We start from the raw sequence: 14848 nt of genomic DNA, 5'->3' as shown, positions 1-14848 counted from the left end.
GCACTGCTCAAGTAAACCCTTGAGAACTGCTGTGTGTTGCCCAAAACCAAGAAAACAACCACAAAAAATTTCTGTGCCTCATCTTTCCTTTCTGTAAAACAAAAGACTTGTGGGGCTAAAGAGCAAATGGATTTAAGATTCAGAACAAAATTTTGAGATTTGGCCCTTACAAATAAATACAAGGTAGAACTTCTATGTGCCACTTTTGTGGGCAGGAGAGATAGTACAGCGGGTCGGGCTCTTGCCTTGCACACGGCCGACCTGGGTTAGATTCCTGGCATCCTGTACGTTCCCCCAAATACTGCCAGGAATCATTCTCGAGTGCAGAGTCAGGAGTAAGCCCTGAGCATTGCCGGATGTATTGCCCCCAACAAAACAAAATGCTGCTGCTGACCAGAGTAATCTTTATGTTTTGCTGAAAATTGGGTAATCATTTGAGTATCTCATTCATTGATGCCTTTTTTAATTTTTCTAGATATACAAGAAGAGATGTTCTTCCTCTAGGAAAATTTACCGTCAACTTAAGTGGTTGCCCACGAAACAGTTCCTTCACAGAGCACTTGTATCGGATCATTCAACATCTTGTGCCTGCAGTAAGCATAGTATAAATACAGATTATAAACCTAATTGCATTTAAAAAACACTTCTAGGGGTTTTTCGAGATCTCATTAAGGGGGGAAAGCATAGCCACTAGGTTCCACAACTGAAAATGTCCTCAGGTATTTCCCTTTATTTCTCTTCTCTTTCCTTGTTAAGATCTGAGATCAGACACACCCTGTTGTGCTCACCAGTGGCTGTGTATTTTGCTTGCGTACATGCCTATCAGGAGTTCTAGTTTATACTTTGTTGTAGTTTGTTTTTGAACCACACCTAGTGATGTTCAGGGTTGACCCTGCTCCATTTTTTTTTAAGCGAAAAAGAGACAGTACAACAGATAAAGTGCTTCCCTTGCACACAGCCAGCTGGGGTTCAGTCCCTAGCATCTCCATTGGTTCTCTGAGTCCCCCAGGAGTGAGTGCAGATCCCTGAGCACTGCTGGGTATGACCCGAAAACCAAATAAGCAGTCATTTATCTCTAGTTTTATGTCTGTGAAAATAGTTGTATAGAAATATTTAATTTCGAAAAGAATTAGCTAGTAAGAGTTGACATAAACAACATCCCATTAAGTTTTGATTTTTTTTTTTTTTTTTTTTTTTGCTTTTTTTGTGTGATGCATAGGGGTTACACTCCTGACTCATGCGCTCAGGAATTACTCCTGGCGATGCTTGGGGGACCATATGGGATGCTGGGAATCGAACCTGGGTTGTCAGCATGCAAGGCAAACGGCCTGCCTGCTGTGCTATCACTCCAGCCCCAATTTTGATCATTTTTTAAGAGTGAAGTGAGTTGAGGCGGGCCATGGGAGCGGGACAGGGCCTGAGGAAATGGCAGGGCGGGCTGCAGCAATAGTTTTGCCCGTCATTGATGAGGAAGTCGCGTGGGAGTTAAAGGTAGACTGTCACAGGCCAGCGTAGGGCGTTTCCTGGGCCTGAGTTTGCAGGAAGGCCGGCAGCTGGGGGTGGGGTGCTGGGTTGGGTGCACTGCGCCCCTGGAGTAGAGGGAGGCTTGGGGGCCCACATTGGGGCGAGTTTGCTCGCGTGCTCCTTGGGCCTCCCCCACTGTCTCCTCTTGGGCTTGTCACTAAACACTCGCCTCTTGGGCACGAGAGCCGCAGTACGGTGGGCGGGGAGCTTAATTGGCAGGCCAACGCCCTCCCTCACACCCCCACCCCCGAGAGCTGGCCTCCTGAGTGTTTATTGTTCACATAGACTGAGGGGCAAGGCTGAGGGAGGGCGCCGCTGTGCCGTGGCCCCCAGACGGCCGCTCCAGGGCTCTCCGAGTCTCTGACATGGTCTCTCCCCTCCTGGCCCGGTGTCGTCCACTCAGCTGTCTGTGTGCGGCTCCAGGGACAGCCTCGGTGGAGTTGGCTGTGTGTCCTTTGGCACCCGCCCAGGCCCGCTGAGCTCTGCTCCCGGCGTTCCTGGACAGTGTTCAGAAGTCCAGAGTAGCGAATGATGAGTAATTTCAATTCAAGGGCGTCTTCTCCTTCTGTCTGTGAGTGAAATGGATGTTCTGTTTTCTGTTTGGTTAGCATATGGCAGTTACAGACACTAGACTTCTGGATAGTCGATTATGTTTGTCCACTGTTTAACGTTTCTTGCTCGTTTCACTCATAAAAATGCAGAAAAAGGCAGTTGAGAATAAAACAGTCCTATAATGAAATTCTTACTTCAGACATAAATCTTGTTTCTTAAAGTGCAGGAAATCATAAGGAGGCTCAGAGCGATAGTACCACGAGCAGGGTGTTAGCCTGCACATGGCCAACCTGAGTTTGGTCCCCGGGATCCCAGATGGTTCTCTGAGCACCGCCAAGAGGGATTCGTATATGTGAGCCAGGAGAAACCCCTGAGCACCACTGGATGTGGCCCAGAATTCTAAAAAAAAAAACACCAAAAAAACCCTACAAAGATCATGAGACTACCCCTTAGAAATGCATAAGGACATTCAGTATGCTTACTAGATATTTTAAGACAGGCTTTGTGTCTTGGCTTACTCAGACATTTCTCTCCGCAGTCTTTCCACCTTCAGATGACGATTGAGAACATGAACCATCTGAAGTTCATTCCTCACAAAGACTACGCGGCCAACCGCCTGGTCAGCGGGCTCCTGCAGCTGCCTAGCAACACCTCCCTCGTCATCGACGAGACCGTCCTGGAGCAGGGCCAGCTCGACACCCCAGGTCAGCACCATTTGCCTCCGACCTGCTCCCCGCCCAGGGGCTCGCCCAAGGGGCTGCCGTGAGCCAGGACGCATTTCCCCTGCCGCACTAATGTGGCCAGGTTCTATATTAGACCCTAACAGACGTGCAAAACTGTTTGTGTTTGTCGTTAAATTACGAAAATAATTCAGTGGCGAAACAAGTAGCTCGCAAGTATCTTGAAATTGAGGATGGGGCCAGAGCGATAGCACAGCAGGTAAGGTGCTTTTCCTTGCACACGGCCGACCCAGCCTCAGTTTCCGGCACCACACAAGCCTCCTCAAGCCCCTCTAGGAGGAAGCCCTGGGAACTGCCAAGTGTAGCCCAAAAGCCAAAACTAACTGCCGCCCCCCCCCCCCCCACAAAAAAGTAAGGAAACACACACAAACATGCAGTTTTTTCCTTTTATATATTACCTCAAAAGAGAAGTTTGCAGTTAATCAAGTCAAAACTTTCCCATATGTGAAGTTGAAAGGATTTTCAAGAAATCTATGAGGAAAGTGTCCACGGATACACATGGCTTATGTCTGCGGCACATTCCCGGCATGTGCACGGCCCCAGATTGATCCCCAGTCTCATGTGGCACTGCTCCTGGCATATGCACACCCGCCCCGTCCCACTGAGTGTGGCCCCTGTTAAAAGAATCAGAGAAACAGCAATTGGATGCTCTGAACTGACCCCACTTACAGAACAGGTTGGAGAACTGAGAAGCTTGATCTGTGCGCAGTGTGACGACGTGGACATGTAGTTGGTATATTGAAGACTGTGCAGAGTTCAAGGGAAGAGGGGAAAAAAATCACACATACTGGGTGCATTGAAGGTGGAGGAGACTGTGAAATCAGTAATGTTCAGTAACTCGAACTCGGAATACAAAGTTCTGTAGTATTCTGGCTCTGTGAACGTATTCCGTAGAATGTAGTCAGACCTAGCAGGAATCCTTACAGCATCTTGCCTTCAGATGCCAGGTGTGAGATTGGGGGGTGTCCTTGTCTCCAAGATAGTCTGTTTGTGAAAGCTGTTAGCCCGCAGTTCAGCAGTTCAGCGCTTCGAAGCTGGGGCCCTTAGGAATAGCCAAGGGCGAATAGTGCGGGGTGGTGAGAGGAAGAATCCTGTGAGTGGGTGAGCGGGGGAGGAGCGGGCCTCGGTCAGAAAAAGGCTAAGAAACACGGACACAACTTAAATTGGACTTTGCCTCGAAAGCCTTCTTCATTCTATTTTTGTTTTTTGGGGCCATACCTGGTGGTGTTCGTGGCTTACTCGTGGCAGGCTCCGGCGACTGTATGGGGTACCAGGAATTGAACTTGGGTACAATTTTGAATTTGAATTGAATTGAATTGAAATTGGGTACAGTCTCTTTGGCCCTTGTATATTTTTAAACGTAGAACAAACCTCACGTCTTCTGTGACCATTGGCAGCAAAGTGAATTTATTTAGATGATTGAAATTCATGACCGGGGCCGGGGATGTTGGGAACAGTGCAGTTTTAAAAATGACTGAAAAATGATGTTTTCGCTTTGTTAGGTGTTCACAATGTGACTGCTTTGAGCAACCTAATAACGTGGCAGAAGGTGGATTACGATTTTAATTACCACCAAATGGAATTTCCCTGCAATATTAATGTTTTCATTACCTCGGAGGGGCGATCACTTCTGCCGGTAAGAGGAGCGGTTTCAAAGAGTGAGATTCATGGGGAAGAGATGATTCTGTTTTATGTTTCCTGGTATTGCTGATTATAAATAGTGATATTTGTTTCACACTGTGATTGCCAATTACTGCAATAGAGACAGATTGTTTTGTTCCTGCCGTTGGACGACCGTCTCACTACATAAAGAACCAGAGTGCAGCGGGAAGGCGCTTCGCTTTTTCCGTCCCCGGCCGCACAGATGACCCCTGAGCCTACCTGTAGTGAGCACAGAGCAAGGAGTGAGCCCCAAAATACCAAAGAGGGTGGGGAAAAAAGAACTAGGGAGCGGCAGTCCCCAGGAAGGAAGCTGCTGGCAGGGGACACGCCTCCGGGCACCGGCGGGTCTGTGAGCTGCTGGCCGGCAGCGGCCTCTGTTCTTGCTACTCTGACGGCCGCTGTCCCTTAGAAGCACTGGAGCACTTGCTCCTGGACCAGCTAGCGGTGGCTTTGTGAAAGGTCGGGCAAACTCATGTGACTGCTGAGAGCACTTTCTATTGAGTCTTCAGCCTGTTGTTTCAGAGGCAGTTTTCTGGTAGCCTCTGGGCTTGGGGAAAACAAGAGTAGAAATGCAAGGAGCCGCCGGTCAGTTTCCTAGGCAAGGGGTCCGCCATGTGCTCTGGGGGCAGCTCACCGTGACAGTCACGGAAGTGTCTCCCTGTAACTCGGCTGCTTTTCAGTCATCTCCCCTTGTTGAAGGAACAGTGTAAGCTAGAGCCGAGGGCATGTGTGCACTGTTGTAATTCCCTCGGAGGGACAGGCTGGTAGGGGAAGTTCCGTGTCGAGGTGTGGGGGACACTGTGTCTCTGCAGGCAGACTGCCAGATCCACCTGCAGCCGCAGCTCAGCCCTCCGAACATGGAGGAGTACATGTCCAGCCTGCTCTCCGCCGTGCTGCCGTCCGTGCTGAATAAGTTCCGCATCTACCTGACGCTTTTGAGGTTCCTGGATTATAGCATATCTGACGAGATAACCAAGGTAGGAGTGAGTTCAAGTCCAACACCGCCTTTGAGTTTGAACACTGGGTAAATTTACACTTGCTGTAATTGCTACTAAGCCGATCTTGCTACTTAATGATCTTTCCTGTCTTGTTTCTTTGTTTTCTTTCATCTGGAACAGCTGGTTCTGAGGGCCCATGTTAATTTCCACAGTTTCTGTGATGCGGTTCTAGTGGTTCCCCTGGATGCATCAGTTTGTATTCGGGGGCCCGAGCAGTGGACTTTGGTTTAATGTCATCGTTTAAATGCAATAGTTTACAAAACGTTTGCTCCTTATTAATTTCATTCCTTCTTTCCCCTGTGCTTTTGTGTTTGGGGGATACACTCTGTTGTTCTCAGGGCTCAAGGGTCACTCATGGCGTTGCTTGGGGGACCCTGTGTTTCTGGGTGTCAACCCCAGGCCTCCCGCATACAAAGCATGTGCTCCAGCCCTTCCAGCTGCCGCGCCCCACTCCCGCTGCCTTTTCTGGTGTGTAAATGGGGGCCCTTTCCAAGGGGGCTCTAGGGGCACCCAGCAGGACCCGGGGGTTAATGTTTGGCCCAGCTATGTGATGCTGAAGGCTGGCAGGGCCACACCTCGTAGGTGGGGAGTCGGACCACGTGGGACCTCCTGCATGCTGGGCACATGGGCGCCTCCTCTCTGTGCTCCCCTCCCACCCAGATCTGCGTTGTGTGCCAGCACACACGTGCCACCTTAATGCCACTGGACCAGGCGGGGGGGTGGAGCCGTCGGGTCGCTGCCCCGAGTGCTGCTCAGAGTGCTCCCTGCAGAAGCCCAGGCAGATAAGGGAAGTCACCCTTTTTTGCAGTGCCGGGGACCAGATTCTAGGCCTTATGCTTGCCAGCCGGCCTGTTGCCACTGAGCCACACGGCCACCCCGCCTCCTGCTGGTTCTGGATGCACCGTGCTGGTTTGAGAACAGGATTTTTGGCACACGGTGAATCCTTTTCCACTTTCAGGGCCTCTCTGTCTTTGACGGCTCACTGTCTCGTGTCAGTAGAAGTTTCTCAGAATTTCTCCTACTGAGGGTTTGTTGAGGTTTTGATGTGGGGCTGGAGCGATAGCACAGCGGTAGGGCGTTTGCCTTGCACGCAGCCAACACGGCCGACCCGAGTTCGATTCCTCCGCCCCTCTCGGAGAGCCCGGCAAGCTACCAAGAGTATTCGATATGCCAGACACAGTAACAACAAAGTCTCCAATGGAGACGTTACTGGGCCCGCTCGAGCAAATCGATGATCAACGGGAGGGCCTTTAAGTAATAACACAATTGGGGGAAATTTTCTTCAAGAAACGGGGTATGTTTTTGGTCATTGTTTTGATTCCTCTTCCCCCTCTCTCCTCACCCTTTGCCTCTCCTGCCGCACGTGTGGGGCAGCCTTGGGTGCTCTCAGCCGGGAGACTGCTCACTTCACTCCCTCCCCTGCCTCTGGCTGCAGCCAGGACTGACCGACTCGGCCTCCACTGGCCGGAGCGTGTGCTCTAGTCCGCCCTCAGTGCTTTCTCGTGAGCTCCTGGTTTCGGTTCTAGTCCTCAACTTCACAACTCGCGCCTGCTTTTTTTAAACTAAAAAAAATTCCTCTTCCTTTCCCTCTGTTAGTTTCTGTGGGGGCACCCACGGGGTGGGGGCTCGCCGTCTGCTGCTGAACTGCCTCAGGGCCCCCTATTTGCTTCCTCGGTGATTCCATCTCTTTATTGATCAGCTCTGCTTGGAGGGACCTCTGTGTGGCTTCCTTTTGCCTGGATGTAAGACAGTTGATTTCAGGCTTGGGGCTTGCAAGTTCGAAGTTTTGTTTCCTCAAGGTCAATTTCCATTTCTCCAGTGAAGAGGCCGCATGTCTGCACAGCTCTGAGGTTGGGGTGTTGAAGCCAGAGGCTTTGAGCAACATACTGTGGCCGCGCCGCCCCTCAGCTCTCTCCTCTGGGGTTGTCGTGGTGGCTGTGCAGTGAGAGAGGGCTCGGCCCTGAACGCTGGCGCTGAGATGCCTTCCTGCCTTGGTGTGGTCACTTCGTCCTCGGAGATTTGACTTCCTTTGCAGCTGCGAGCCTTGGGAGTGGAAGCCGGGGCCGGCCAGGCCTCAGCCATGCATCATGGTGCCCCTCCCCCCCGCCGTCTTGACCTTCTTTAGTGGCCACAGAGCCTTCAGTACTGCAGCCTAAAGGCCCAGGAGGTCAATGGAGAAAAGGTTTTCAAAGCCCCCCGTGAACACCATCTTATTTTCTATCCACTTCTGAGGCTTTGGGTTAGGTGCTGTTTGCCTTATTGTTCAGGGTCCGGGGCAGTGATGGTCAATAATGGCTCTTAATCGTTACGATAAATGTCCAGTATTCTGGGGCAGAGGGTGTTCACACTAGCCGGGCTCCAAGACCGTTGGAGGAAGAGACACTTTTGCAAATGGATCTTTTTGGCTCCTGTTGACGGACCGAGTGAGGCCAGTCCTCACTTGAGTCCAGCACTGGCCGCTGGGCTGGCCCTTTGCAGCATCTCAAAGCGGGGGCTTGGCAGGGATCGGGGTGGGGGAGTAGGGCAAGTTCACGAGTCTTACAACTTCTCAATTCTTACAAGATCAATTTGAGTAAATGGTCCCCCTACGTTGCTGGCAGAATCCTGTTAGTTCCCAGAGTTCAGTGGTTCTAATGCTGCCACTTTTGTTGACATCACTTTCCAAGGCATAACGTTTACATTGTCACAAGTGCTGACTGACATCTCATTTCCTGGCTGAATCTGAGCTCTATGACTTTGTTGATTCTTCTCGGGCTCAAGGGATCACATGAGAGGGAAGACCAGTACCTGCCCCCTGTACTTTTCTTCCAGCCCCAACACTTGGCCTGCAAGTGATCACTGCAGACCAACTTTGCTTTGGTCCCTGCAGATAAGGGCCTGTGAGTTTATCCAGGAGTACGGCCCAATCCCCTCCTCTCCCCAGAAAAGTACTCTAGTCATCTTATGGTGGTTGGGTTCATCATTCTTGGACCCGGGTGTTCTCATTTATCTGAGAGGCAGGGTTACTGGGCTCAGGTCCTTTCAACACTGTCTGTCTGCTCAGGGCCAGAGTTTACTGGGCTCATTTCTGCTTTGTAAGTGGGAGCTGCAGGTTCTATTCCTGGTACCACTTGGTCTCCAAGCAGAGCTGAGGTAGCCCCCCAGCACTGCCAGCAGTGGCCAAAAGATATTGACCGTTTATTTCTCCTTGATGCAGGCAGTGGAGGATGACTTTGTGGAAATGCGCAAGAACGATCCTCAGAGCATCACTGCTGACGATCTCCACCAGTTGCTTATTGTAGCCCGGTAAGATGTCACACATGGCGTTGCTTTTTCAGCAAGCATTGTCTGTATATGCATATCTCTGGTTTACTTCAGAACAACCAAGACGGACTTTATTTTTTTATATTTTAATTTTATTTGCTTTTTGGGTCATGCCCAGGGATGCTCAGAGCTTAACTCCTGGCTCTGCACTCAGGAGTTACTCTTGGCAGTGCGTGGGGGACCATATGGGATGCTGGGGATCGAACCCTGGTTGGCCATGTGCAAGTCAAACGCCCTGCCCACTGTGCTATCAGTCTGGGCCCCCCAATAGACTTTAAACCCTAGAAGCAAACTGACCTTTCAAACCGTCCGGAGAAGCATCTCCTTGAGGGAGACATGTGTGGCCTGAGGGGGGGTCTCGGCAGTGGGAGGCCTGAGCGTGGCAGAGGGCCACAGTAGAGGGGCCCGAGACCTCCTGAGCGAGCCCGTCACTGCCCATCTTGCCTCCTGGGTTCTCAAGAAAGGGCAGCTGACCTTGCCTGAGTTCCTCGGCTTGTCTAAGAAGTTGCTGTTCTCTCGGTCTGGATCTCACTCACTTTGTCCGTTTCCACCAGGTTTCTGTCTCTCAGCGCCGGCCAGACAACACTGTCGAGAGAGCGCTGGCTCAGAGCAAAGCAGCTGGAGTCCGTACGAAGAACCCGGCTCCAGCAGCAGAAGTGTGTCAACGGAAACGAACTCTAGAGGTCCGGCTGGCAGTGTAAGGCACACTGTAGCCATAGTATTGTAAAATTCAGTTATCATTTATACCACATTATTTTGTAGATAATTTGTATCAGAAACAAATGACTTTTCCTGAAATCAAGCCTGGTAACATCTGAAGTTTATATAATATTCAGTAAGGGCTTTTACCTTACTGGTTTTATGGAGTTTTGGAGTTTGTTTTGTAATTATATAAATTAGTAACAATGTACAAAAAATGTATTTGATATTAAAAAGTTTAATACTGATAATGTTGCTGATTATACCATTTCCTTAGCTTCAGCTAAGTCAGAGGCCAGACACTGTTGAAACGCTTATGTCCACCCCACTCGAAGGAAATGGGCAATTCCCATGCCAGGCCATTGGTTCCCTTCAGACACCCCCATCCCACCGGTGAGCAGTGGGGCTGGAGGTGGCGCAGGTGTGACTCATGGGGTGTGCCCGGGGCAGTGCAGGGGCCATGCGAAATTCTGAGGTGTTTCCCAGCATTTCATCACAGAAGCTTTTTATCCCTTTGAACAGTTGAGTTTGCAAAATGAGTCTTTTAGATGGTTAGTAGTTCCCAGGATTTTGGATCGAACATATCAGTAATACTTCCAAAAATTTGGGGGTCAGGGCTGCCCAACTTACTGATTTTTTTTCCTATAAGAGGACAATCCTAGAGAAAGAATACTTTGAATAAATGTAGCTTTTTAATAACAGTAACCCCAGTGCCATGGCATCGTCTTTATTTTACACACTTCTCCGCAGTGTAGTTGGAACCATTTTTGTGGCGCTTACAGGAATATTTCTCTGTAAAGTTGTTTTGCCCAAATATAAAAATAGCAGACTTTAAAGGAACAAAAATATCCTTACTCCCAGCTAGGAAGCAAATGACTGTAGTAAATTCTGGCATCAAAATCCTCTGGAAAGGCTAGAGCTTTATTTCAAGCTGTCGTGGTTATATATTTCTTCTTTACGCTGATAAAATTACCTGCTCGGAAATGAGTGATCACGTAAATGACTCCTTCCTTTCTCACACCCTTTCTCGCACCCATAAGGCTTCGTTTGGCCTTGCTAACCAAGGAAACAGGGTGAGCCGTGAAAAATCAAGGAATTTATTATGCCTAATGAACTGAAATGGAAATTAGTTGTTTAACATTGAACTTTTCCTAAACGCAAATCTATTTTTATAAACTAATGTAAATAATCTGTTTATACTTAGAATTCTAACTGGTTTTCATTTTTATAACTGCTAGACTAGACCTTCCTTAAGGTTTTAGAAGTAAAATGAAGACTCAACTGGATTTGTGAGATTGAAACTTTCTCTAATTGGCCTAGAACTAAGTAGATAGTTACCATGTGCTTATTGTGCCAATGTGAATTGTAATTTACCAAAGATGAATACGTCTTTGCTTGGTCTTGCAGAAAGTTCCCTTGAAAGGAAAACCCTCCTTCAAATAAATAATACTTCCGAAATTACTGGTCCTTGGAGCTCTTTCTCAAGAATTATGTAAGACTCATCCCAGGTGACCTTGTATTGGGGAAAGATCCACTCATTTTCTTGGTGGGAGATATGTGGGAGGTGGAGCTTCGTGGTATCCTCCATTGAGTCCCACTTCTAGGGGGAGAGTCTGGGGGGCTTCAGAGGCCCTTGCTCCCTCGCGGCCACAAGGGACATGTGTTTATTGAACTACATGTAGTGTGAATCTGATTTTATCAGGAGACTGAGCAGACATTAATACTCTGATGAGAACTATACAGCCCCTTAGTTTCAAAAATCTGTTTGGAACTAGTTCCTGTGGAAACCGGGGTGGCGGTGGGACCTGGGGGTTGGGTTACACTCTGGTGCTCAGAGGACTACACATGATGCCAGGGATTTGAACCAGGGTCAGAGCTGCAGGCCACAGCAGATGTCTTAACTGTACATTGTGGGTGGGGATGGGTCCCTTCCAGGTGGTTCTCAGGAGGTTCTGGGGCTCCACTGGCAATTCTTGGTCAACCAGGCTATGGGTTCATCGAAAGGGCCCAAGAATGTGATACAAAGATGTAAATAATTTATACTATCAGGCCCTGCAGTGCTGTGGGGGAGGAGACCATGTGGTGCTGGGAGTGAAACCCAGGCAGCAGGCACTGACTCCTGGATCTCCCAGCCCCTCGTGATGAAGTTGTTGAAGAGTCACGAAAACATTTCTAATGAGTAACCTGCCTGTAAAGTTGAATCCGACTTTAAGACCAACCTTAGGTATTGCTTACTCAAGGAATTCTCAGTACACATTACACATAGTCACTGTAAATTATAATGGTACTTTATTTTAAATAGTCACAACATTTGACACTTCAAAAAAAAAGATACCACTAATAAATAACATAAGTGGGAATACTTTATCAGAGTTACAACAGACATGTTTAGCCGAGAATTACTCTAAAGATACCAGACAAACCAATACTTGTTTGGAATATGCGCAATCTTCTTTCTTTCTGCGGGCTAGTAGAATAGGTCCTAGTTCCATGTGGCCAGGATTAGAGGAATCAATTCAGCACAGCTGTGCTTAGGACTAAAATAGTTGTGTAGTTTACATAAAATGCTAAGGAATGACCCTAGAAAGAATTACAATTTTAAGACTTTTAAGAATGATCAGGTGCCAACAAATTTAGTTAAAATTCCTGAAAACAAGCAGGGCTGCTATTGACATCTGATATATCAAGTTTTGTGTGACTGGAAAAATATACTCAAGACTTTAGGGTGTGCAAGGTGACATCATATTTTTAAGTTGTGTAAGTAGAATATTGGGAATGGGCATATTTCTTGACTGCAGTGCCAAAATCAACTATCAGAGATTGGTTAAATTATTAAAACTTGTTTTATTTATATTCAGATTTTTTTTCATACTAGTAATACTTCAGTCACTGAAAACCAAATATTTTTACCCAATAGAGGCAATACTCAGAAACTGACAACAAAGTGCTAGTTTCCTAAATATGATCATGCCAATTTTTATGTCAACTGCATACACTTTACCTATTCCACCAAAAAAAAGATTCGAGCTATTACATCCTCAGATAAACCAGTCCTGAATTCTTTTCAAAGGAAAACAAACTGTTCTGGTCTGTACATCCTAGGATGATGCACTTCTGTTATTCTCACTCCCGAATTGGGAAATCCACTCCAGTTCAGGCCCCTCTTACAACATTCCCCAACAGACATAATTAGAATTTTGTTATCCCTAGACTCAACGACACAGTACAAGTTAAAATAGCCTACTATGTGAAGTCTTTTGCGGGGAGGGTGGTGGTGTTTGGGCCACCCCCAGCCGTGCTCAGGGGCTATTCCTGTCTGCTCGGAGGACCATGTACCGGGGGCTGCACCAGGGTCAGCCATATGCAAGCTACATGCCTTAACCCCTGCACTCTCTCCAACCGGGAAGTCTTTTTTTCTACTGACTAAAAGCCACAGGATTCTCTCTGGTACGAAATCAAATCTGGATTATTCGCGTCTGGCATTGTGTAAACATATTTCTAAGTTCATTTTGTTGGACTTCATTGATCATTTCGGGTTCTGCGGGGCTCTTCTGGACCTTCGCCACTGCAAAGTTGATGCCCTGGGTGAGTCCTGCTTGGGTAATACTAGCGACCTGGACCATGGAGCTCCGAATCTTGGCAAAGGGGGAGACGGCTCTGCTGCTACTGCTTTCTGAAGGAGAAGGAGTTAGGTGAAGGCCTGTCTCGAGTTCGAGCAGGCTGGATCCAGAGCCTGGGGTCTTTTGAGATACCACTGCATGTGCGGGTTCGACGGACAGAAACTGGGGGCCTGCTGCAGAAGACGACACATCTAACTGCGATGGACGGGATGGTGTCTGTCCCGTCGACTCCGATCGGGTTTCTTCATGAGGAACCCGATGGGTCGCGGGATTCCCTTCCTCACCAGCCTGCTGAGAAGCGGACCTGCTCTCCGCTCGCTGGATCATTTTGTTCTGTGCGTCTTGTACAAACCTGTGGCAGTAGATCTCCATTGGCTTGGCACAACCAGTCAGTCTGTGTATGTGGTCGGCTGAAGGACTTTTCTTCAACGGAGACGTGTGGCCTTTTTCCAGCCCACTGCCAGGAATGCCGCCCTCAGCGCTGCTAATGGACTGGGATCGACTGCCTAATCGCGGTGCCGACGCAATAATCCCACAGCTGGGAAGAACATAGTCTACCGGACCTACATTCTCTAAAGAGCTGGCTAACTGCCGGTCTTCATCAGACCTGGAATTGGTAAGGAATTCATCGGAGTGGTAGGAGTCGTTCTCGGAAGATGCTTCCCCATCGGACTCCGCCTGGATCTTACTATCCACCACACCTGCGTTTTCCATGGTCTCAAGGCTACTGTCTGATTTCCAAAGATTGACTTTTAAATTTGGTTTAAGAAAGTTAACTTTCACTTCAGGTTTGGCAAAGTTGCCTAGTTTTCGTAGATTGCCAATGCTTACATTGGATTTTGTCTGTTTCACTTTTTGATTTAGAGATGAAAACTTGCTCATTAGAAATTTTTTTCCTTGGGCTAGAGAGCCTTGGTTTTGAGACCGAATGCCAATGATGTCTTCATGTGGTTTACTGCTCTTTCTAAAAATCGAGGTGGGAAAAAAGTTTTAATTCCCTATCAAGTCTATAAGTGAATAATATGCTTATTTAAACTGGGCCCAACTTTTCCTGAAAACTGTGTGCTGCTATTAAACAATTAACCCCCTGGAATTTCTGCTAGAACTTACCTTATCCAAAGAAGAGTGAAGATTGCTAGGAGCCAGCCATATTAAAGAAAGGCAAAATTCGACTTTAACAGTAATTTTCTTTTAGCCCCACATTTAAAAAAAGACATCTGAACAACTGCAAAGGCAACAATATTCATGATAGGAATCAATAGCATCTTCACAAAAAATTGCCAACACTCCCATTCCCAACGGGCCAACTCAGGTGTCAGAGGGGAGAATTCCATCTGACATGACTATCTTAAGGTTTGCTCTTTGGTATCCTTCTGACCACCAGAAACAAAGTCAGGTTGTGTTCAACCTCACTTAGGTGGATCACTGGCCATCACAGTATATCGATACATTATTAGGGGCTGGAGAAATAGTTCAGGGCCATGTGGCCGATCCTAATTCAATCTCTGGCACCACTGTAAGACAGTAAGTGCTTTACTGCTAAGCCACGCCCCAACCCACACCCACAGATTTTAAATGTAAGAGTTTATGACAAGGGCCTCCTTTCACAGACTCATAAAGCCCTAGTGTTAAAGCACGTCTATATACTTTATCCTTCCTCAGTTTTTTATAAATATGAATCCCAACTCAGAAAAAAAAATCCATTTTTTGCCTTTAAAAAATATATATCAGTTTGGGGCCAGAGAAAGAA

The 14848-nt window shown here is 47.8% G+C and overlaps 2 protein-coding genes across 2 annotated transcripts in view; one reads left to right on the top strand and one right to left on the bottom strand.

Annotated features, from left to right (window-relative positions):
- The window catches only part of MCMBP (minichromosome maintenance complex binding protein), a 38696-nt gene extending 27755 nt beyond the window's left edge, over positions 1 to 10941 (top strand). The window contains exons 11-16 of the mRNA XM_056120444.1: positions 476 to 593; positions 2615 to 2780; positions 4319 to 4452; positions 5291 to 5455; positions 8673 to 8761; positions 9334 to 10941. Coding sequence (XP_055976419.1) covers positions 476 to 593; positions 2615 to 2780; positions 4319 to 4452; positions 5291 to 5455; positions 8673 to 8761; positions 9334 to 9460 — 799 coding nt within the window. The 3' untranslated portion in view covers positions 9461 to 10941. The remainder of the gene's footprint in view (positions 1 to 475; positions 594 to 2614; positions 2781 to 4318; positions 4453 to 5290; positions 5456 to 8672; positions 8762 to 9333) is intronic.
- Positions 10942 to 11744: 803 nt separating this feature from the next.
- INPP5F (inositol polyphosphate-5-phosphatase F) overlaps positions 11745 to 14848 on the bottom strand; it is a 71632-nt gene continuing 68528 nt past the window's right edge. The window contains exon 20 of the mRNA XM_056120482.1: positions 11745 to 14058. Coding sequence (XP_055976457.1) covers positions 12934 to 14058 — 1125 coding nt within the window. The 3' untranslated portion in view covers positions 11745 to 12933. The remainder of the gene's footprint in view (positions 14059 to 14848) is intronic.

Source organism: Sorex fumeus, unplaced genomic scaffold (genome assembly GCF_029834395.1).
Source record: "Sorex fumeus unplaced genomic scaffold, SorFum_2.1 ptg000043l, whole genome shotgun sequence".
Taxonomy (NCBI): Eukaryota; Metazoa; Chordata; class Mammalia; order Eulipotyphla; family Soricidae; genus Sorex; species Sorex fumeus.
This window is presented reverse-complemented; position numbering and strand designations above follow the sequence as displayed.